This window comes from Mya arenaria, chromosome 15, assembly GCF_026914265.1.
Source record: "Mya arenaria isolate MELC-2E11 chromosome 15, ASM2691426v1".
Taxonomy (NCBI): domain Eukaryota; kingdom Metazoa; phylum Mollusca; class Bivalvia; order Myida; family Myidae; genus Mya; species Mya arenaria.
Genome location: NC_069136.1, coordinates 23,391,044 through 23,416,797, shown reverse-complemented (window position 1 = coordinate 23,416,797; position 25,754 = coordinate 23,391,044). Strand labels below are relative to the sequence as shown.

General features: G+C 33.9%; 2 protein-coding genes across 2 annotated transcripts; one reads left to right on the top strand and one right to left on the bottom strand.

Annotated features, from left to right (window-relative positions):
- Positions 1-142: 142 nt before the first annotated feature.
- LOC128219763 (motile sperm domain-containing protein 1-like) lies at positions 143-14,057 on the bottom strand. The gene is made up of 7 exons (XM_052927724.1): positions 13,945-14,057; positions 7,945-8,175; positions 7,422-7,497; positions 6,252-6,346; positions 5,563-5,706; positions 4,564-4,725; positions 143-2,825 (listed from the first exon to the last, which is right to left on the bottom strand). The coding sequence occupies exons 2-7, from the start codon at positions 8,090-8,092 to the stop codon at positions 2,794-2,796; spliced, it is 657 nt and encodes a 218-aa protein (XP_052783684.1). The 5' UTR covers positions 8,093-8,175; positions 13,945-14,057; the 3' UTR covers positions 143-2,793.
- LOC128219762 (U2 small nuclear ribonucleoprotein auxiliary factor 35 kDa subunit-related protein 2-like) lies at positions 14,015-25,022 on the top strand. The gene is made up of 11 exons (XM_052927723.1): positions 14,015-14,137; positions 14,927-15,018; positions 16,523-16,658; positions 17,419-17,488; positions 18,047-18,130; positions 19,846-19,884; positions 20,879-20,985; positions 21,618-21,724; positions 22,008-22,170; positions 22,659-22,768; positions 23,537-25,022. Exons 1-11 carry the CDS (start codon positions 14,079-14,081, stop codon positions 24,328-24,330), a joined length of 1,761 nt encoding a protein of 586 aa, XP_052783683.1. The 5' UTR covers positions 14,015-14,078; the 3' UTR covers positions 24,331-25,022.
- Positions 25,023-25,754: the final 732 nt, after the last annotated feature.

Genomic DNA, 25,754 nt, shown 5'->3' with positions numbered 1-25,754 from the left:
ATTTAGTAAGCAGGTAAAGGTTAATATTTCAAAGTTAATGAGAGTTATACATGTGTATGTATTGATTTTAAATACGAGTGTCACTTTAAACGCGAATCAATTGTTTTCTTTTTTATTAAGCGCATATATCACAAGACAATCGTTCGTTTGTAAAAACAGTTTATTTACACATTTATTGTTATTGCACTTGCGATGTCTAAAACCAATTTAATATCCATGGAAATATAATACACTGTATGAATAGTCTCAAAATATTAACATTCGTTTGTTTAGACATACTGTGTGATGTATGATCATTTTCAGAAGACAACTTATGGTGTAGCAACCGCTAAGACTTGAAACTATTACTAGTCTTCGCAACTTGGCATAACCTTGCTACCGTAACTATGTAGGGTTAAAGGAACTTGACATCAGATGTTCCAAAAATCAGCAAATATATTATTTCCTCAAAACAGGCATAGAACTATCAAAGCAAGCTACTAGGAGGCCTATAATACATCATTTTACAAGATTAAAATCATATTTTGTCGCTATCTAGACCCTAATGGTTTCCCATATTATTATGTGTATATTTAGCATTTGAAAGTCACGTGATTAGTACATATTCATATAACAACTATTTTTAAATTTCAAGTTTTTTGACAATTTTCTCTTTTTTTGCAATGGTATCATCTGGTATCTAGTCCCTTTAAATTCATTTTATAAACATTTTAAGATGGCTTCTTTTTCCAATCTTTAATGATATCTGCTGCGTTTTAAGCTAGGGATAACATGGTGTTTATACTGGTTATTTGAATGTATGTTTGTGACTGTGATATATCGCTAAATATCTGTCTTCAGCCATCCTGATACATACTGCTATAATAAATATGACATACGTATGATAAATGCAATGTGAAGAGTTCGACAAAATGAAGCATAATCAATTATACAGAACAAATTTAAAAATTAATTAAAATCACAACACAACATATGTTTTCGAGACATTTGTTACGGAAAACGCTTGGCAAATCATACAATGTTCAACTGATAAAAAGCACCTTTGACAATTAGTCAAACAACATACTTAAAATTCACAATCAGTAATGATTCCTACTAAAAATAGTACAATACGTACACAACATATATATATGTATTTTATCATTCCTGTTGGGCTAATACTAACCATAAACTACCAATGTTTTGGTAGCCCCTAATGTTTCTAGTGAAGGTTACCATGACAATGACCATTTACCTCAAAATCAATTAGGTCATCTACCAGACAATGTGCATTGAAAATTTAAGGACTCCGAACCAAGTCGTTGAAATGAAATCAGTTTGTGTCAGCCATGCTCCAAGTAATAGTATAACTGTTAACACAACCTGAGTTTTTGAGATTATACACAAAAAAAACGAAGTACGAGAGCGGCATAATTTCAATCACTATGCTATGGTTTATAAATGTTTTGAGACATATTTCGTTATTCTTCAATAAGTAGTGTAAGTATATTGCAATATCTTTGTAATTTATCTGTACACTACTTATAGCATGCCAACTAAGATAATGCTTTACAATTTGGTAAAATTACTTTTAATAAGTCTTTTTGTATTAAAATACTATGGACAAACTGGCTTAATGACAATGTAAAACAATATTAAAAGTGTACTCATGAATTAATTATAATTATAGAAATAAATATAACTTGTTAATGTGAACATCAAAGCATAAATAGAATATAACTATTAAAAATTTCATCAATACCAGTACATATAAACATACAGCAAAACTTTGATAAAACCAAAACACAACATTCAAACACAAGTTCAAGGCTATATGGATGATTCATGTGGAGATTGGGGCAGATATATAAAGAATTCTAGGAACTAATTCATACCTAGGAAGGAGTTTGAATTTTTGCCCTGTACTGTTCAAAGTCACACAATATCCCTCAAATGCTATAAGAATATGACTCAAATTGGCAAATTGGGTACTTATAGCTTTTAATTTGGTTTTTACCTACTTTCTATCAAAGTATAGAACATTGTTTTCCTGGGGCCATTTCATCAAGAACCTTGGAATTTTAACAAACATTGGTGAGATTTACACCAGCACTGTACTATTTTCAATCCTTCCAAGAAACAAAACTGCTCCTAGAATTCCTGATGAAACGTTCCCCAGCATGCATACTTTTAGTGTTTGTCCGTTTCTGCACTATGAAAAACTCATACGTAATTTAGCACTTGAAGCAAAAATATCTTAGCTTATACTTAAAAATAACACATGGATTGAAGCATAATTTCCGATTGACAGATAAATTGACCCAGTTATTTTTGTTCTGAGATCAAGATCATGCAATCAGTTAATCTAAGCCATGTCCATTAGTCCTGAGTCCAAGATCAGTTTGTTTGTTCAATCTAAGAAAAACCGATTATCCTGAATATTGAGAATTGTCCGTAAAGCCCACTATATATGAAGTTTAGTGAAAATATTTTCGTGATAAAAATAGGCACACGCCTTCAGGTTACAAATAAACCCACTTCATTTTTTTTCATCAAAAATTCCTTCTTGTCAAATGTTTTGGTACAGCAGTGTTCAACACGTACGGCTATGTTTTATTTGTTTGTGGAAAAAACAAAACAAACACAAAGAATGGCTTGAAGTTCAATACAAGCAGTACCCTTGGAGTTACACATGTGGCCATAAAAAGCTTGACAAGCTGGTAACTGGATTAATGGCCATAAGTGTAAGTACTTGTGTAATGATATAATGTAGGTATGAAGCGGTCAAGGAGCAGATAATTAGTCATCTGATGGTCATATATGGAGTATCAGCATTGTTACCAGACCTGCAAATGAGAAAGAAAATGTTGAGTTATAAATAAACACAATTTGTTGAATAAATCTTACATGAGGTAAAAAAAGGACCGCAGACAATGCAGATCAAAATAACAACTATTTTTATGTGCTTGACCATTCTACACTATACAGAGGGATTTATATGCCTGAATTCCTTCTACATTAAATTAAAGCAATATCTTATCATATGCCTAAGTTTCTCCCATTATGATATAAATTTAAGTAAGATCTGATGCAACGTTTCTTTAGACAACAATTTTTAATTTCTTTTATCTTTTTTTTACACATTTTAATTTTCTTCTGGGTAAAACTAAAAAAATGGAGTTTACCCAGATTTATTGGACTTACTTTCAAACTTTGATCAAGATTAAAGATTATTTCTTTAACAGTTTTAAGTTTAATGATGAACATTAAAGATTTGGCATAAAAATGACATTGCAAACTACACTATCAATGCTATGACATTACCTAGACTTTGTAATTTCAAACCAGTACATTTCGGAGCACTGCACACCTTTTGTTTTTCAGTCAAACAAGGGACATAAATCCACCATAATTGAAGCCAGAGTTAAAGGACTTGATAAACATGCCTGTATTGTCTCTGGCAACATATTCTAAATTTCATTTAAATATCTTGAACATATTTTGAGTTTTTGACACTGTTTACAATAATGGAACGACAACATGGACGATGACCACACCAACTCATCATTTTTGCTTTGAAAAACAGATGATCTTAACGAATTTCACCAACAAAAGCCGGTCTTCTGATGGCTCCATATCTCTTAAAGGGACTGTACACCAGATTGGCACCAAAAAGTGTTTTTCTGTAACGAATCTCAGGACAATTATTTGATAAAATGTTTTACTCTTTGATATCATAATTGTAAAAAAACATACCAAAACAAAATCGAGTCGGAGACCGGGTTCGAACCGGTGTAGCCAAAATTGCAGTCCAGTGCTGTATCCACTGTTCTACGAAGGCTTACTCTAACCAGTTGGAATATTTTAGCTATATATACCTAACATGGTCATATCACGTGATAACATTATCTAGCCAATTACGCATAAGGAATGGATTCTACTAGGTAGACATACCTAGTAATATTTTTTAATGGAAAAATACAAAAAAACTGTGAAAAATAAATTAACTGTTAACTATGTGGTACTTCAGTTAGTAAGTTCCAATGCATTGTACACAATGATACCAAGTTTATGTCAGTTTTCGACAATTTTCTTTTTTTTCAATGTTTTATCATACGGAGTACAGTCCCTTTAAAGTTAAAATTTGGAAGTAATGGTAATCCAGAGCCCAATCATTTTGGTAGATAAAATATGGTTCACTAATATGTAAAGTACATTTATCTAAACTTAAAGTATTTACAGTTTGAACATACCTTATTTATTTTAGCTGAGATCAGACATAAAATGACCCATCCACCAGTTCTTGAAAGCCAAATTAATTAGTTTTATATTATATCATTTTCAGTAAATTATGTATACAAAACCCTTTTGAATTTTGACCACAGAGGTCAGAAAATGGCTCAGGGAGAGTAATATTTGATAAGCATAAAGAGAGCTGAATTCTACCTTCTTAACCCTGTGCATAGGAGTGTTTAAATGTAACCAAAATGACATGGGGTCACCAACAATTGAAAAATCACATATTTGTTGATCCAGATAGCAAAATAATAACAGAATGGCAAACACAAATGATGTTCCTATTACCCAGTACATAAGCAGCTATGAGTTTCTGGTTGTGGGACAGGTGGAGATAATCGGGGAGTCTGGAAGTTGTCTCCCCTTGCTGAGGTAACATCAACGCAACTATGCACACTAGCCCCGTGACTATCACAATGAAACTGGGGCCTGCTCCTTGCCTGGGACGCCCTGGAAAACAAAAAGCAATTGGAGCATACAACCATGAGCACCACAGAGCAAATGCACATCTGTTGTGCTTTTCAGTCCATCAAAGGGGCAATAATGAACATTAATTAATGCCAGAGTCACAGACCTTACAGTACATGTGCTAATTGTCCTTGGCAACATATATACCAAGTGCAATCAGAATATCTTGAACGATTTCGAAGGTTTAGCCGAAAGTCAAAGTTTTCTCACACAAAATAATGACAACTGCAACAGTGATTCCAAGGATATAACACACCTGAACTGTTTTTCGTGACAAAACAAGCTAGCTTAAAATACTCTTTGAAGAATTTTACTGAAGTATATCAGCTATCCTACACAGAAATGTAATGCAAAAAAAGGGATCCCCAATCAATACCTATCAGAATAAGAAACAGCATTGTTATACCTGCTGGTAGCAGTAAGGCATTGATTGGCAATGTGGTATTTAAAGTAAGGAATGTGTACTCCACATTGGGGATCCAATTGGTAAGGAAATATAGTGATATAAGAAACCTTAGTCTTATAGTCTTATTTCCATACCTTCTTGATCAGGCACAGCAGCCTTATTATCTGTGCCAATGGTTGAGCAATGTGGTATAAACAGTAATGTGTCCTCTCTATTAGGGCTTGATCTTGGTAGGAAATGAAATGATATTAAACACCAATTGTTAGTTCTTTAATTACCACTTTGGTGAGGCAAAGGTGCCTGGTTATATGTGCCAGAAGTTGAATTTTGGCTATGGGGAATAGTGACAGGAATGTGTCATCCCTATTGGGGCTCCATGTAGTGACATAAGAAACTTATAATCATATCCATACCTCCCTGGTTTGGCACAGTGGTCTGGGTATCTGCACCAGAAGTTGAAGTTTGGCCATGTGGTAAAGCCAGGAATGTGTCATCTCTGTTCGGGCTTCGCTCTCGTCCCTTGCTTGGCAACAACACAGCATTCACATCCTTTTTACCTAACAATAAAGGTTAATATTTATTATACACCGCTATGATGAACAAGCGACATAAGCTCTGAAGATCTGTAAGAGCAATGCACATACCAGTATATAAAGTTTAAAGATGCACTATTACTCCCAAATAAAATTTAACACATTTAATACAATTGTTTAAATACAAAAAGGATGAACAAATGTCGGAAACAATGATGCGTATGTAGGATGCCGATTTTAATTTAAAAGAAATGTGCAGAAAACACGGTATTGCTACCTTATGAGACCATAGTAGATTGCAGTAAATCATTTAGCATTCACCAATCATTTAATATTTTGCGTTTTCAGCTATCAAAATACACAGTAATAATATTGTTAATAGTAATTAATATTTTCCATTAATGTATTATTTAGTAAGTAGTTGAGGATGTATCACTCAAAATTTATGTTTGTTATACATGTGCATGTATTGATTTTGAATAAAAGTGTCTCTTTAAAAATCTGCTATATACATGTATATACATGTGATAAAGAACAATATCAGAAAGCAGATCAAAAAATGAATTTACCAAGAATCTTTCTTTGCCCGTGTTCAGAAACCTGGATACGGAACTTGTCATTCATTCCTTCATTGTTGATACAGATGTCTGTGTGTCGGATAACACTGAAACGTGGGAAAAAATGTTTCATACAGACCAATTTGATATACAACACAAGAGTATAGAAGGCAGGTACCAACAGACATTTTCCCAGAACAAATTCTATGAAAATTCCTGAAAATCAGACATGGAATTCAAAAAAAATTCCTGATTTTGGGTCTTATTGAAACCACTGGGCAGATACCATTTTCTCTCGATCTTGCACCAAATCCCAACAACAACCATCTACTTTTTGATATTAGGATTGTAATTTTATTGTGTTGGATTGGGAGGCAAACTATAATACTGGCAAAATAAAATGACAATGCATTTTCTGAAGCCATTTCCTTGAAAAATGCAATCATCTTAATTTAGCAAACAATCATTCAAATGCGGCAAAACACCCTAGGCCTAAAAAAAAAAATTGTTTGGTTAGGGTTACATCCTTAAAAAAAATAGGTAGGGTAGGTAGGCTTTTTATTTTTTTTATTTATTTTTTTTATTAGGTTTTATATAAGAAAATAATTTTCATCATTGGAGAATGGTGTTAAAGCTATCTTCTGTATAAGCATTTAAGGTTTAAACTTAATATTAAAAAGCAATTTAAAAAAAAAACGATTTTTTTTTTTTTTTTTTTTTTTTTTTTTTCATTTTTCATTTTTTTTTTTTCAAACTGACTATAAAAACGGTAGGGTCGGCGCCTATTCCGTAGGTAGGGTCGGGTAACCCGAACCAAATGTATTTTTTTTTTAGGCCTTATATCTGTGAAAAGGGCTATACTCCTATAAATTTCTAAACTATTCAAGGGGCATATTCTTAATCTATTTAATAAATTAAAGCCAAAGTTATTGATGTTTTTTTTATATGTTAGTCAATATAGACTACTTACACATCATCTTGTCCGAGTTATGGATGTTAGTTGATAGACTACTTACACATTAACACACCATCTTGTCCGAGTTATGGATGTTAGTTGATAGACTACTTACACATTAACACACCATCTTTTTTGAGTTATGGATGTTAGTTGATTTAGACTACTTACACATCGACACAGCATCTTGTAGGAGTAATGGATGTTAGTTGATATAGACTACTTACACATCGACACAGCATCTTGACCTTATCACACCCTCGGCATCCACCACTGTGTACTTCCTCGGGGCTGTGCACAGCACTGGAAAAGTAGTCATTTCATATCAGTCTGATCAACACACATACCATACAATCAATATTTCAAATATATATATTCCTGAGTAAAGTTAGAATATCATTTTGAACTAATAGCTTTATTGGTAAATTTAGGTATTGTTCACTTAATTTTGCAAGTACAAATACCAACAAAGTGTGTAACATTTGTTTCACATTTAATTGAATTTCTTATTCTTACAATATTTTGTTGAACATCCAAATATCAGACTAAAAATATATGAGTTTACAAAGAATCAGACATAAATCTCTTTATCAAACTATCAGATACATGTATATCAATATATATTGAAACATCAGACAGATATACCTTTTTAAACTCATTTAGACCGAAGCATTGATATCAACAATAAGTTTTTAACAGAAGTTTGGAAGACTTTAACACTGAAGTCAAAAGAGTATTATTCTGATATACCTTTAAACTTAAGTGGAAACTCATATGGATTATAGAGTGTCAGGACTTGCTTGTGTGTAGCCTGATCATCTGAATAGAATGTGAGGCTGGTTGGGAACACAAACACGGGAAGCTTGCCTTCCGCCAGGGCCGTACTTGGGTTGTACATTGATCAACCTCCCTTAGTCTCAAGCTTCATGCCGCACTGTCACATACATATACACTGGTGATTTTGTGTTTCGTTATGACTCTCTGAAATAAGGAATATACTAAGATTAGTTTTGCATCAAGCAAAACTTGAGACTTTGGTTATTAGTCCATTAATTCTTATTATTTGTGAAAGGTGACATGGTGCTCAGAGTCTACTAAATAGGTTTCCATATCAGAAATTGAAAGTCAATTATCACTCCAGGGCAACCTGTGACCATGGTTTGGATATGGTGGGTGAGATGCCATCCACCCTTCCCTAAATTTGCCACCAACTTCCACCAAATGCCATGGATTTGGGTGGCATTTGGTGGAAAATGGGTGGCACTTGGTGGAAAATGGGTGGCACTTGGTGGAATATCAAGAATTCCACCAACTGCCATGAAATTTCCACCCAACTGGAGGTGGCAGTTGGTGTAAAATTGAACTCAGTTTTTTTTTCATGTGGCACTTGGTGAAAAAGTTGGACTTAGTTAATTTTTCATATGGCATTTGGTGAAAAAAGACTTAGAAAATCTCAAGAGTTCTGTAAAATGGAACCATTACTTATCATCATGGAATAAGAATAGCATTTACGACAGTTGCTGTTCATGCTGCTGTTTTAGCATCATTACATATGCTACTATTTAAAACTAACTGGTAATACTACTTTTGGGGATTTCTCCCACTACTAATATAACTACATGTCCTACTACTCTTCATCATGTTGGTGGTTCTACTGATGATGATAACGATGTTGGTGGTTCTATTGATGATGATTATGATGTTGGTGGTTCTATTGATGATGATTATGATGGTGGTGGCGAAGGTGGTAATTATGATGATGGTGGTGGTGGTGGTGGTTGATTTTGACAATTGTGGTGTTGTTGGTAGTTCATTGTGGTGTTGGTGAATATGATGATTGTGGTGGTATTGGTGATGATGATGATGATTGTGGTGGTGGTGATAGTGATCATGATGATTATTGTGGTGGTGACAACAACAACAACATGTTGTTACTGATGATGATGATGATGATGATGATGATGATGATGACAACAACAACAATGTGATGATGATTATCATGATCATGATAATGATGAGTTAAACTAAGTTTTCTGTGTACATGTGCTCTGTTGCTATTTCCCCAAAGGTACAGGGATCCCATTAATGTTTGATTTAACCTCGGAATGACCTCTCTGCTGGAAAATCTCCTCAAAATATTTGAATCTTCTGACAGTTACTAGCATTAATTTTGTGGAACTTTGAATAGTGAGAAAAAAAATGTGAAGTTTTGTTTAATAAAATGGATTGATTATAAGGTAACTGTTTTTTTTATCATATTAACAACCAAAAAAGATCATGACTTATCATTTTATTTTATTTTTACACATATTAGGCTCTTTGTCTTTGTTTAAAGTTTGACTAAGAGATAAGCTTTATGCATGTACTGCCAAGTATGTTTCACTTTATGCCAAAAGAAATGACAAATACTTAGTCAAGGAATGTACTAAGTTTAAAAAGTATCATTCAATTTGTACAATGAAAATTGAAGATGTATAAAGAAATGTTATACACATTTTTTTCCAGACAAAACCCCCCATAACGATGACAATCTACTTGGACAAGATTCTAAGACCTTTTTGGTAAATATTTGAATATTACAATAACTTATAATGAAGATGGACCTCATAGTTTTATAATATTATATTTATAGCTAATACTTATTTAAAAGTGCTAAGTGCTATAATTTAGCTCGAGATAAACAATATTAAATGCCAGTCAAGAAAAGATGTAGAAGATGTATATGATCTAAAGGGTGTGTGTGCTTTTAAGAAAAGTTGTTGAGGACAAAGCCTTGGTGTTATTCATGTTGTTGGCTGCATGATTTTGAAAAAATAAAGATATTCAAGTGAATCTTGGTGTACACATGTTTCCAAAGACATTTGTAGAACAAATAACATTCTTCTGTGAGGCAAACCCTGTAATATTGAACAGATTTATTAAAATGATCGCTTTTTCAGAAAGGAATATGAATAGAGGACTTCTATAGCAGAAGAAGTATAGCCAAACTTGCAGAAAACAACAACCAGATGTGCATCACAATAGAATTTTAAGAAACAGGTTATTGACATTTCAATATTCAAAATACCAAAACCGTTAGTTTAATTAACTTTTCACCTGTATTGTCATTGCTAATACAACAGACGAGTGCTCTTGTAAAACATATTTGCAATGATTCAATGTATGAGGCTGAATTCTATATTTAGTGATGGTATATCATTTTGTTGTTATACTTGGTATTAATCTGGCTAGGCCCAAAGCTGAAGAAACATATTTAGAGTATGTTTTTAATGTTGTCATTTTATTTATGCATCTAATTTTAAAATATATTTTGAATAATGATAGCTAAAATGAAACCTCCAAAATAAATAATACTAAAACTGTTTTCAGGATTTCTCCAAATGTAGAAATGCAGACAGCTCTTCACCATCAACTGTGATCCTTTGTAATTTTGTGTACATATGAAACTAAATGACTGCAAAGAATTGGGTTTTTTTTGGTTCTTAGGTTGTTGTATGCATACTTCATAATCCCATGATTTTATTTCCACCAAGTGCCACGTAATTTCCACCAAGTGCCACATTGGCATGGCATTTGGTGAAAAAAAGATCAAAGAAACTGAATGTGGCATTTGATGGAAAATTGTTCCAATACTCCACCAACTGCCACGTTGGGGTGGCATTTGGTGAAAATTTTGCCACCAACTGCCACGTGGCATTTGGTGTAAAACGTTCCAATACTCCACCAACTGCCACGTTGGGGTGGCATTTGGTGAAAATATTTGCCACGTGGCATTTGGTGGAAAACGTTCCAATACTCCACCAACTGCCACGTTGGGGTGGCATTTGGTGGAAAATGGTGAAAAATTAGATCAAAGTCCCATTTTCTTCCGTTCCAATACTCCACCAACTGCCACCCATTTTCCACGTCCAATTCGTGGCAAATTTAGGGAAGGGCAGTACAAGTAGTTAAGACAGTGGGTAGAACGCCATAAGGCAAGGATCTACCTTGTACATATCACTAAAAAGGATTAAAGGGACTATACACCAGATTGGCACCAAAAATAGTCTTCTCAGGACAATTATTTAATGAAATGTTTTACTCTTTGATATCATAATTGTAATTTTTTTTATCAAAATGTAAAAAAAATCGAGTCGGAGACCAGGTTCGAACTGGTGTCACCAAAATTGCAGTCCAGTGTTGTATCCACTGTACTATGAAGGTTTACTCACACCATTTCGAATATTTAAGCTATAAACCTAGCTTGGTAATACCACGTGATAACATCTACTAGCCAATCACGCATAAGAATTAAATCTACTAGGTATATATACCAAGTAATCTTTTTAAATGGAAAATTACAAAAAAAAAAATGTGAAAATAAATTAATTGTCAACTATATGTGATACTTCAGTAAGTTAGGTTCAAAGCATTGTACTCATCAATACCAAGTTTTCGACAATTTTCTTTTTTTCGCTATTTCATCATATGGTGTTTAGCCCCTTTAACCATGTACATATCACTAAGTTTGCAAGTCAGTGTGTTGATGCTTCAGTGTGGGAGCTACAGTTTAATGGGAAGACAAAGAAGCTTGAAGTGTAAGAGCCATTAGAGACCCACTCTGCAGCCACAGTTTTCTTTTCATACAAAAAATACAATTTTAGCATCTGTATAAACAGTCTTGGACCCTTTTGGGTTATTTTGGAAAGATGAATTGGTAACTCTTTGCAATTATCATAGTCAGAGTTATGGGCCTTGGTGTTCATGTGCATAGTGTTACTGGCAGCATGTTTACCAAGTTAAAGCTTTGATATTATCATGACTTGAAGGTGCTTACTGGTAAAACCTTAACCTGTGTGGATGCTGAAAATGGCGCTAGGATGAGAAGTTTAGCTCTACTTACTCATCAAATAATAGTAGTTGAGCTAAAATTTAGGAAAAATTAAATAGACAGTCCAGTTTTGAGTGCTGTTAAATTTGAATGTCTATGATTTCATGCACAGACATCATAGACTCCGAGTTTGGCCTAAAATGAAATATTAAAGTCATTTCTTCTTCTAGTATTAAAGACCTGTTGTTCATTTTAATTGTAGCATTTGGTAATCAGTATTTGGTCATCAAATGACTTGAACACATCATTTCAGACCAAACAATGAGTCCAAATCATTGAATACAAATAAGGTAATCTCTGATTGTTAAGTTAGTCAAAATAATTGTATGTGAAAATATTTTGTTTACATTTTTTTTATTGCAAATCCTTGGGATTAGAAGAATCCTGTTAAGAGTCCTGTTTTGAATGTCCATTATCCAATTAAACTAACTCTGTAGACAACCTTAATGGATGTCAAAGAAAATATTGGCAATTTTTGTACTGGCAGCCTCAAGGCAGGGATACATAACAAATGTCAATATAGGGCATTAATTTCACCAATTTGGAAGTGACTACTCAGTGATCTTACATAATTTTATGTACAAATGTCATGCAGATAAAGTTGCAAGTTGGTTCAACTAATGTACCCCTCATGAACCAGATACCCAGGTATTATCTGGAAAAAATGAGTAGATTTTATCCTGCATATGGCTATCTGGCCATTTTTCAAAGTATTTGTAGACGGTGCAGTTATAACCCTTGCTGGAAGGGCATTCCACTCCATTACTGTATTTGAAAAAAATGTTTCCGAGTGTCTTTTTTGAAACTCTTCTTTTTCAGTGTCAATTCATTTGAAGACATTTTTCATAATTTTTGTTATCTTTTCATTTATAAGTTTATATACATGTACTTTAATCATATCGCCTCCAAATCTTCTCAGAAGGCGATGGAAGTTTCAGAGGTTTTAAGCTTTCAATATATAATATGACATGATTCTTTTATAATACACCAGCTTGGTTACCCTTTTCTGAACTCTTTCAATAGCTTCAATATATTTTATGAACCTTGAGTGCCAAACAATATTTCCATATTCTAGATGGGGTCATATAAATACAGGATTTTTTTCATTTTCGCTTGACAGTAACAGTGAATCATAACAGGGTGTAACGTACGATGTCACACAACCCCAACAGATCCCTTCAGAAAAAAGCAGGTGTCCACTGGTCTTTATAAACAGTAAATTCCAAATCCACAAAGAACCCAGGCTTTGCTAATTTGCATATTACCAACCAAGTAACCAGAGGTACTATGAACCCATCTATAACGAAATGTTATACTATGAACGCACATCTGCTGCCTACAGCAGACTGTTTAATTATTATGAACGCACATCCACCGCCTGTCCAGGCTAACCATTATTAAAAAAAAGCCTGGACGGCATTTTAGAATGACTACCGCCGCCTACAGCGGACCGTTACAAGGGTTATACCAACTGCTACTTCTCATCTTTAAAATAGGTTTGAAACTAAATGGGGAGGGGCGCTATTGGGCTTGGGCAGAACTTTATATACTAAACAATTGCAACGACTCATTCACTAGCAGTCACATAGTCTGAGCCACAGGCATCTGAAGCATTGTTTGTATATCAAAGACACTAAATATCTTCAGATGTGTTGTTTATCACATTGTATGTTCCCAAAATGGTTTTAAACAACATTTTAGTGACAAACAATGCTTCAGATGCCTGTGGTCTGAGCCTGAGTGACAGACAGACTGAACCATTAAACTGTTAAAAAAATAAAGAAAATGATTGGTTAATTAATTTAAACCTCACAATCAGACACCCTAGCAATCAAGTTTTAATAAATATGTCATAAAATGTGAGTAAGAGTTCTATTTACCAGGATTTATATGTGTTTTTCACTTATTTGCGTCGCTGACTAATCAGCTGTTGTATTTTTCTTGGTTTGTTTTGCTAAAAACGTCATCACTTTGTGTGAAAATTATCAGCGTTAAACAGACGACTTGCTAATGGATGGCTATGGACGAAGAAAGCAAATCTTCTTTAAATTGCGATTTATTGAAAAATCTAAGGTATGGCAACACGTTAATATATCTTTGGCATGACTTCGCTATTTCCTTACTGTCGTTTAATTGAATGATATGTTCACTCGACGCGTTTATTGTAAGAATTGTGTTCTCTGTCGTTCAGGAGCTTGTAAAAGGCTACACTACACCATATATCAATGGCCTGCAACATGCTCACCTACCACTGATATTCTCATAAAGTGACTTTGCTTTTGCTAGGAAAACAACAAGTGGGATATGGACGCCTAGAGTCGCAAAATAAAAAGTTGTCAAAGACACTGAAGTGGCTGTAAAATATTAGGGTCTTTTTGTTGTCCTATTTACCATACTAGTCATTCTAAAATGCTGTCCAGGCTTTTTTTTTAACGATGGTCCAGGCTAACCATCATTAAAAAAAAAGCCTGGACGGCATTTTAGAATGACTATTTACCATACATGCATCCTATACATTCACTGAGAAGCATTCGATGGCGTCAGACACCTGACGTCATGCTGTGATGATGCATATAGATTTCCTATCGTATACAGGTTGATAATTGTTACGTGATATTCATTTATTCATTAGATCATGTGATGCATTGTCATGCAGATAAAAATGGACAACTGTCCAAAGTTGTATAATATAAGTTTCAGGTGTCATTGATCTTAGCAGATAAGGAATATATTTGAGTCAGTTTGTTAAAATTTAAAAGACATGAATAGTTACTTTGTGTTTTTGTTTTGTTAATCACATATTTGTATCATCATAATTTTGTACATATTAAGTTTATGAGTTATACTTTTTTTTTCCAACAGTCATAAAAAGAGGAAAGCCTTGTTAAAGAAGCTAAAGCGAAAAGAAAAAAGACAGGCTTTAGCAAAGGAGAGAGATGCACATCTGGAAAAAGGTATATGTGTGTTAAAAAGAAATTATTAATTCCCAGCCACGGAGATGGGTGGGGATTATAGAAATGCACTTTGTCCGTCTGTAAGTCTGTCTGTCCATCCGTCTGTCTTGCCATCTGTCTGTCTGTAACATTTCGTGTCCAGGCTTTAACTTACTTAATGCATTGTTGGATTACCATATTACTTGGTTCAAATGTTGTCCTCATTGAGATGATGTGCAGTGTCCATGACCTGGGTCCATACCTCAAAGGTCAAGGTCACACGAGACATTTAAAGGTCAGAGTATACATGCTCGTGTCCGTGCTATAACTTACTTATGCATTGATGAATTACCATATAACTTGGTACAAATGTTGTCCTCTTTGAGATGATGTGCAATGACCTTGACCCGGGTCCATAACTCAATGGTCAAGGTCACATCTGACATTTAAAGGTCATAGTACACATGCTTGTGTCCGCCCTTTTTACATTTAAGAGTGTAGACATGTCAATTCTAACTGGATTTATTGACCTTATACATTTCATGTACTTTTAGCAACAAAATTACTGAATTTGATCCAAGAACTCGAACCAATTGCAATTTGTGCCAGTTATCCATCATGAAGTTTCGGGTCCATATGATGACAATGATAAATAGAGGATAAGATATAAATGTTAATTGAAAGTGTAAATCAATTTGCACAGATTTGATACTTAGCGCACTCTACCAAGCATTATCATTATGATCAACAAGTTTAATGTTTAAAAAAAACAATGGACACAAATGTGATAATATATTTATAACATGTGTTTTCTCTTCAAAAGCAGTAAAACAATGTTATGATGTCACCACAATATATATAATTATGTATGTACATCAAAAATACTTAAGGCTTGCTTTTTCAACGATGTTATAAATCAAAGACTCATTTTCCTTCTTTTTTTTATCCACAATAACCTTGACATTGATCTTACCTACACTACACACAATAATGAATATGAATAACTTTAACAAATATCCTTTTATTATATGTTCATATATCCAAGAATATTTAGGTTACCGATCAAACAACTTGTATTTCATATATTCCCACTCATGACCAGTGGTTGTGTACAATTTTGGTCAGATTCAACGGTCAGGTTGCGAGAAAAAAAATGCTAAAAACAACAGCAGGGGATATAGCTGTCCTTTTGACTGCCTTGTATTTTAATTTTAGTTTATTTCCTGAGTATTTCGTACAAAGCATTACCTTGTGATGGTCAGTCATTTACATTAAGCAAACACTAACAATTTCTAAAAATGGTAAAGCATCCTTGAAACAAAGTTGCTGGATTAAGTATTGAAATTAATATAAGTATTAAATGGATTTAAATCAGCTTAAATTTTGAATTTTTTATACAGGTATTTATGATTAATTCATAAACATTTATCTTATAATACTATAATACTGAGAAATAAGATCAATTTTCGCCAAATCTGGTCCTATCTGTTTGATTTTCAATTAAATTTGATCAATTGGTTTCCAGAGGAGTCGTTGCACTGTAATTCTCCAAGTTATGAAGCACGCAAGGAGCATGAGGAGACAGAACTACAGGCAGCCATATTGGCTGCGGAGGCAGAGTCGCACAGACAGAGAGAGCTCTGGGAATGGCATGAACAGAGGTATATTGATGGAGGGGAAGGGGTCTGGTGTGAGAGGGAAAGGTTCAGAGTGTGGAGTGGGTGAGGGACGAGGTGGGGGGCGAAAGGTATATATGCATGAAGCTTAGGTTGAGTTCCAAAAGTTAGCTCTGAAGCCTCTGTGAGTTGCACGAACAGAGGTATATTGATGGAGGGGGTGGGGGATGGGTTTGAGAGGGTGGTTCTAGGTGAAGCTGGGGGTCCAAATGCAGTCACATTGGTAGCGAAGGCTTAAGATATTACTGTTAGATATAGAATTATATGTTGTAACTTGTAAAAACAATATTTATAGGTATGAATATAAATGTTGATGAAATTAATATATTTTAAGCATTTTTTCAGATAAGGTTACTGTGTTTGCCTTTTAATACATATCTAGTTTTATGTCTAGATGGTTACAACAAAGATTAAATTCACAATTATCCATTAAAATTCCTCATGAAAATGGGCCTAATCTTGTACGTGGAGATGGTGATTAATTTGCCAGCCATTCCAGTGTTCTGCTGGCCAAAATGAACGTTTCAAATTTAGCAATTGGGTTGGTTCAAATTTGGAAAAAATGGAACTTCAAGTAGAATAAGTATTAGCTCTATTAAGGTTGGCTATTTAACTATTTGAGAGGGGTCAACTCAAACTTATTGAGAACTCTGCAAATCTCTATTGATATTACAGTTTATATGAAGAGTGAAACAGTAAATTGATAAATGGGCTTTATTATAAACTAATAAGGGATTACTTACAGGTTTATGGAGCAGTTAAAATTGAAAGAAGAACAAGAGGAAAGAGAACGCCAGCAGAAAGCAGAAATAGAGGTCAGTGCCTTCTGCATTCATGTATATGCTATTCCACATTTCTGCATTCTGTCAAGTACTAATCATAGAACTCCTGGAAGGATTCCAACCTAGAACACTCTGAAACAGTGTCTGTTGTGTGAACCACTTGGCCATTGGGACTTGTGAAAGTTTAAATATTTTCGTTTAGGTTCCATGTCCTAAGAGAGGCATTTTCATTCAAGGACAATCAAATGAAGCCTGTTTAAATTCTTGTCATTGTAAATTTCTTGCCATCTACATTTCTGAATGGTCTTAACTAATGTCAGAAATTTAAAGTAATTGGTGACGAACGATTAATTTCAATTCGTTTCAATAACTAGATTGTATAAAAATACAAAACAAGAAATTCCTCGTTGTATAAAAAATGTACAGATAAAAAATAATTTTAACAATGTTTTAATTGACTATTTGTGCATAATTGTCCCATTCTGTTAGTGTCAATTCAATTTAGCCAGTAAGTCACATGGTATCCAACGATGATTGTACATATTATAATTATTCTTACATATTTAATGTTGCTGGTGTTTCTCTTCTTAGCGCAAAATCAAAGAAGAATGGGAGGAAAGACAGAAGAAAGAAAAGAAAGAAGAAGAAGATAGGAGACAGAAAAAAGAACAACAGGTGACGCAAGGGGCCGGAAAAAACACCTCATCTTGGGCAGTTGGCACATGGCCAAAATTCACAGAGTTATATGAAGCATTCTGTAGAAAAAAAACCCAGACTGGTTTGGTATTTTGCAAGAATGGTTTCAGACTAGTTTAATTAGTTTTTCTTTGTGGACGATTTTTGGCTGGTTTAAATTATTAATCCTGTCCTGTCTACTGTCACAAAATATAGCTATATATAGACTGGTTTTGGATGAATTTCATTATAATTTAATCCAGTCAGCTATATAAAAAATAATATATCTGTGCTGGTTGTGTCCTTTATAAATCTAGTCTGCGATATATTTCTGCAAAAGTTGTACCAGTCTGGTTTGTCTTCGTATCTTGGAGTTCAAAACGGTGGTTGGGGCCGTTATCAGTGACTACATCAAAAGCTGATTGGTTTTCACATATCCTCTTGTTATAAAAGAAGAATTATGCTGTTGAGTTTTTTTGCAAATACCATAAAGCAAGTTAAGGTTTGAGACTTTGGTAAATGGCCTTTTTATCAAGGAGCTAATATGAACAAAAATGGTTAGATTAATGAATATTTCAATTACTGCTACTAGTAGGTATTATTGTAAGTTGTATGACCAGTTGAACAGTTCCTTTTAAAGCTGCACTCTCACAGATTTACGGTTTTTACAACTTTTTTTATTTTTTGTCTTAAAAAGAGCAAATTTTTGCGTAAATATCTGCAAACCAGTGATACATGACTGCTGACAAAAGATCAGATGGCAGATTTGCATACTTCCGTTTGAAAATCAATGTTTTACGGCTTACACCGTAACTAACGGTTTAAGAAAAATGCATAAAACATTAAATTTTGAACTTAAATAATAAAATCTGCGATCTAATTTTTTGTCAGCAGTCTTATATAACTAGTTTCTATGGATTTTCGCAATAATATGGCTCGTTCCAAGACAGAAAAAAAAAAAGTTGTCAAAACCTTCAATCTGTGAGCGTGCAGCTTTAAAATATGTCTTATAAATTCTAGTATGATAAGCTCATTTATATTAAAGGTTTACGCTTAAGTCGCTTTCTTTAAAACTATTTAACATTAAAAGTAAACATAAAAAAATAAATATAAATTAATATGCCATTTCAGGTAGATTTTGTGTATTAATTCAAATAGAGGTAATCGTAATGACTTTATTTTGTGTATTCATTGACCCTTAACTCCTTACTACTATGGGACCAGTATTGAGGGGATCCCATCCGTGTCTGGCACTTACATTATTGTATCTTTTAAGATGATACATTTCAGTATCAAATTTCAAATAGTAACATTGCAGTTGAATAAATTATATATTATGAAGCTATTATCAATTTATGTTGACAAGTTCAGAGTTGAGAGCTTTATTTCAATGAACATATCAAATGGACCATTTTTTTAATTATTTTAGTAAAATTGCACTTTTATTAAATATCATTTAATTATTTAAAGGTATAAAGACTATGCACTTGTGCAAAACAGATTGACCTTTTCAAGTTCATAAGAATGATAATATAAACAATATTTGTTTATGGTACCCTTTGAATTGCATATTAAATGTACGAAATTCAACATTAAAACATCAACTTTTTCATAATCATAACATCATCATCGAGGTATCACTCTTTGTTAAACATGTCTTAACCAGCCTCTCTGTCAGATATCTCAGATATGCCTCTATACTCCCAACCGTCTAGGATGAACTTCTACGACAGGCAAGGCAAGCAGAAAACAAGGTGAGATTTTAACTTGACTTTTCAATGCAATTGAAATTAAATTTCTAGCGGTTAAAATGAAATTGTTCTATAAATTGACATACATGAAGCATAAATAATATTGGAGTGGTATAGTTGATAGGTGCCTGTCGCTCACCCAGAGGTCAGGGGTTTGATCCCCACTTGGAATTTTTCACCGCTATGCTTCTCAAGAGGACTTGTTTCTGTCCAGGAACCAGACTAGAGAGTGATTCATATCGGCTTTCAGCTGTCTCAGCCTCAGTTGTTTAAAGGGAACAAACTCCTGCTTTGGTGAATGGTGTCATATGACCTGTAAATAATTTAGTGACATTTTACCTAAAACTAAAAACATTTACTTTTCTTTCTATTTATCAAAGGGTTATATATCTGAAGAAAAACAACAACATATATATATATATATATGGAAGGTTAAATGCCACTAAAATATTTACAGGTCATATGACACTAAAAAGGGAATTTATTTCCTTTAAAGACTGTGGTCTCGACACAAAGCATGATAAACCAAATAAAGAAACAAATAAAACCTGGTGCTGGTATTATGCCGAAGTATTCAGTGGTAATCAGTAGAGACAGATCTTAAGATAAATGCATTCTTGTGTTCTTGTCTTATGTTTTGTCTTAACAAGAATCTGTTACCCGTATCTTGAGATTGTTTTACAATGTACTACAAGTTCCTTTTGTTATTTAAAGTACAAAACTTACCATCCATTACTGTTTGGAAATGTTCAAAGTGGTAGAAAGAATAAAATGATAATCATAGGACTGCTTTGTTTGCTTCAGTATTTTAAATCAAAATATGGTTTATGTTTATAGCTTAGGATTCTTATATATGTCAATCATATTCTATTATATGTTTTAAAATTCTTAAAGTTTCACATATTGAGACATGTGTTTCCAGCAAATTTGATTGGTCTAACTACTTTTGTGTCATGTTTTGAGGATTCTAATTGGTCAGTTTTTGCTATGTTTTCAGGATTCTGATTGGTCCAACCCCCTTGGTCCAGTGAATTATGGGAAGGAGAGGCAACAAGAGACATGTCCTTTCTTCTCCAAGGTCGGAGCTTGTCGGTTTGGGGAAAGGTAAGAATCCATTGGTTGTTAAGAATCTGTAAAGGTACATAATTATGTAAGTGATGAATTGTTCCTATTTGAAAATCAATCATTGCATTGTTTTCGAGGATTCTAGCATGCAAGCCTGGTACAAACAAACCATTATATAAATAGGTTCTACTATTTACCTTATGAAATTATACCTTATACCTTTTTATTTGTCTTTAAAACATAACAACTATTGTAATTGATATTTTATTTCAAAAGTACTATAACTTCATTAATTTTACAACCATTGTGAAGAAAACTATGATAACGTACACAAAGTCACTCTCGTTGGCACAATGTCAGTGAGGTGTGTTCTTGTGTTAAGGGGGATTTAAAAAAATATCCATTTGTATGGCTTGGTGCCCACCAATCATTCTCACATGCACCCAGACTGGGAATCGAGCCCGGGTCACCTTGGTGAAAATCAAGTGTGCTAACCACTGTGCTAGCTGGACAACCTAAAAGTACTATTGATATTGTGCAATCAAGCATATTTTTCTCCATATAAATTGGTAAGTAATTTTTCTTGTTTGTATGGCATGGCACATGCTCTAAAAATTGAAATCAGACATAAACACGTTCTGAATAAGTTGCATGTATATGTTTGTTCTCAGGTGTTCGAGGGCCCACCCATTCCCTGAAGAGAGCTACACAGTGATGTTTTCTGGCATGTTTCGACATTTCCAGCTCGACCAGGGCCTTTGTGAAGAATATGACACAGGTAATAGTCTAAATCATTGCACAATGTTTTGTTTTGAGTCGGTTAGTATTGTTTCAAAGCCATGTGTTAAGTTTTATTCAGATATGTTATTCATAGACAATTTTTCCCCACAATTTTACACCAAGGTGTAAGGGGTTTATATTCTAGAAGATATTCCTGAAAATATTTATTTGCATGTTTCAGTCATTGTCTTGGAATATCAATATCCCCCAAATTCACCAAAGTGTAAAGATTTATAGTTTGGAAGAAGATTGTTCTGAAAATGTTCATTTGCATGTTTCAGATATTGTCTTGGAGTATGAAGACAGTGAAGTTTACCAGAAGTTCCGGGAGTTTTACGAAGACACACTGCCCGAGTTTCGCACTGTGGGGAACGTGACACAGTTTAAAGTGTGCTGTAACTACCAGCCCCATCTGCGGGGGAATGTTTATGTCTCTTATAGCAGGTTGGTTGCTATAGTTTTAAACTTTGTTTATTCCATGCAGGATAATTTAAGAAAACATATTTTACTAGTAAAATTCACTAAACTTTAAAACATAATAAATAAATAGTCTAGGCTGGTAGATCTTTTTAATCAGTAATGCCTCTTACCTGGTGGATCCTAATCTGTCATGCCTTCTTCGATACTTTACATATATACATTTTTTTTAATGTATATCATGGTCACCATGGTTACATGTGGGTACTAAAAATGTGAATGATTACATAGCCAGAATTGGCAATCTCATCGAAGGAAATGTAATAGATTTTAACATGAAGAAATATTGAGTTGTTATACGCATGTGTGCATGAGAAACAAATTCAAACGCAACTGAGTACACAGTAGTAGAACGCCTGTCTGCATCAAGTCTGTTCTCTGTCAATTATCACCAACTGCAAAAAACAGGCAAGCATCCACCCTCAGACAATGTTCTCTTGTTTGCCATTTTACAGATCAGAGTGTGCAGGGCAGGCGCTGGTCTTGTATAACGCTCGCTGGTACGAGAGTCGTCAGATATCCGGACAGCTGGTGGATATCCCATCCTGGCGTAGGGCCATTTGTGGTATGTCTTTGGAGCAAATATAAAGGATTTTTTTTCAGCGTAAGATCTTAATTTATTTCACGGAATGAGCACCATAAGTTATATTTTATTATATTATAATTATTATTATTATTATTATTGCTATTTTCATCATTGGAGAATGGTGTTAAAATACTCCTCTGTGTAAAGCGAAAAAAAAAACATTTTTTTTTTTTTTTTTTACCAACAGACTATAAAAATGGTAGGGTCGACGCCTATTTCGTAGTTAGGGTCGGGTAACCCGAACCAAATATATTTTTTTTAGGCTTAATTAGAACAAGGTATCAATCTGTATGCTTATGCATTGTTAATATTGGGTCCCCACTCTGTGGGCTTTGATGTTGGATTTGAATGTGAGAACAGGCTAAAATTTATTAACTGAAAAATTTCAAATTGACATTTTCACTGTTTGAAACAGCGAAATATCTTTTTAATTTCACTGATAAACCACCAAAAATGATAAATTATAACAAATATATCTATTCTACATAGATTTATCATAATTATTCAACTCGTTTTTTTTTATATCTTGACTGTCAGCATGTACCCAGGTTGTTTAGAGTTTTTCCAAAGAAAACATGTTTTCTGATGAAATTCCTTTATTGTTTCATGCACTCCTGACACAGACAGTAAAATTTTAAATTAAGAAGTGTTGAAGGTTTTATGTCTTAGATATGTGTATTTCTATTTGGAAAAATAAACGTTTTTTGAAGTGAAATGGTATTTATGTGACAAATGCTGTTATTGCAGGTTTATTTGGAAGAGGGAAATGTCCAAAAGGCAAAGAGTGTAATTTCCTACATGTTTTCAAAAATCCAAATGGAGAATTCAATATGGCTGATAGAGACATGGAAGCCTATACACCGAGAGATAATCAACCTAGCAACAGAGGCTACAGAAGGTCAAGGTCGCCTGAAAGGTCACACAGGTCAATGTCAAGGTCATCTAGGTATTCTCACAGAAGGTCAAGATCACGAGAAAGGAGCTACTCATCCAGAAGTCAATACTCTCACAGGAGGTCAAGGTCAAAGTCTAGAGAAAGTACTGCAACTCATGACCAATCCAAAAGGTCAAGGACTAGAAACAGGTCCAGATCTAAAGACAGAGCAAGCTCGTATCTGAGGTCAAGATCTAGGTCAAAGGGTAAAAGATCTAGGTCAAGGTCTCTTGAAAGAGATTCACATAAAAGATCTAGAAAGTATGGACTTAAATTGGAAAGAAAAAGGTCTCATTCAAAAGACAGGAATGAAAGGTCAAGATCTACAGAAAGAAATTTTTCAAAGGTTAGAAAGAAGTCAAGGTCACAAGAAAGGAAAAATGGTGGCAATGAAGGACATGAAAGACACTCATCGTCTAATTCAGAGGATGAAATTGAAAATGGAACCAGTAATGGTAAATCTAGAAGAAGAAAATCAAAACATAAAAAGTTTAAAAAACACAAACATGGAGATGTTAATACAGTGAGTGTGGATAATATTGAAAATTATGAAAACAGTTTTGAAGAGGGAGAGTTTGTTTGGGTAGAAAAAGCAACGAAATGTTGATTAGTTTGAGTTGAGGCACTGTGCAGTTTGCTGTTGCACTTGTTTTCCTTTAAAATGGCTTATATAAATGTGTTTTTTTTATTAACATACTACACCTGTTCAAAGGACAGCTGAATATTAATCATATTATTTACTAAAAGTTCCATCAAGGTGTTATGTCTGGTTTTTAAAATTACTATGACCACATGGGTCTTTGTTCAATTTTGACCCTGTGTGAAAACTATCTGAGGTGCATGTGCATGTATGGCAATATTAATGGGACTCTTTTACCTATAAAATGTGAACAAAAAAACTTTCTCTTTGCCTCTCGAGAAGGTCACTAGAACTGGTTTCTATCCAGGAAACAGGATTGAGAGTGAAACATAGCGGTTTAAACCTGTCCTTACAATAAAGCTGAAATGAATAAGTAATTGTAATACTTCATAGTTACGTAACTGGACATTTCATCATCGTCATGGAGTATTGTGTGCTAGAAAAATACATTTGATAATGGCTGTTGCTAAAGCAAATTAACATTAATGGTTATTGTTAATTGAAATTTAACATTAACGGCTATTCATATTATAAAATATTTTCTCCAACTCATTTAAGTGTGATTGTGCAAATGATAAATGTCTATCAATCGTACTAATCATGAATGTGGTAATCACATATCAACACAAATAAAACAGGCTACATTTCCTCTTCTGTGTGCTCTAAATTACAGTTTTATGATTAAATGTGCAAATGAGAAATTCTAATTAAGGCAACTGTTCATTAGCTTCCCTGGTGACACGGACATCTAAGTTGAGAACCACAAATCGACATTACGATTTCAAATGAAAACAATTGTAACATTTTGTACTGCTTTCAAAGTTATAAGTCGTTACATTAAGGTAATGACCTTTAGCTTTGATTTATTTGTTTGAAGTATTAATCTTAACAGTTTAGAATTGATATAATTACATCTTTTGCAAATAGCACACATTCTGCGTAACCTTATTAAGCACAATATTATAACAGAGCCATCATGAAGGTAATGTCCAAACCTTACTCAATGAGTCTTGAAATTTGTGTTTGCTTCTATCATTTCTCCAACAGCAATTGCAATGTGTTTTAAGGAAACTCGGCACCTTAGATACACATCAAGGTAGCATGCGAACCATGCACAGTCAATATCACGATGCTAAAACCATGCGCCGTTATAGGCACAATACCAGAACCTTGAATCGTCAAGGGCACACTACCAGAGACTTTCACATTGAAAGGCACTATCATAGAAACACGCACAGTCAAGGACACAATCCAAGAAACACGCACAGAGAAGGGCACAATCCAAAAAAACATGCACAGTCAAGATCCCAATACAAGAAACATGCACAGTCAACATCACAATCCAAGAAACACGCACAGTCAAGTTCACAATATAAAAAAACATGCACACT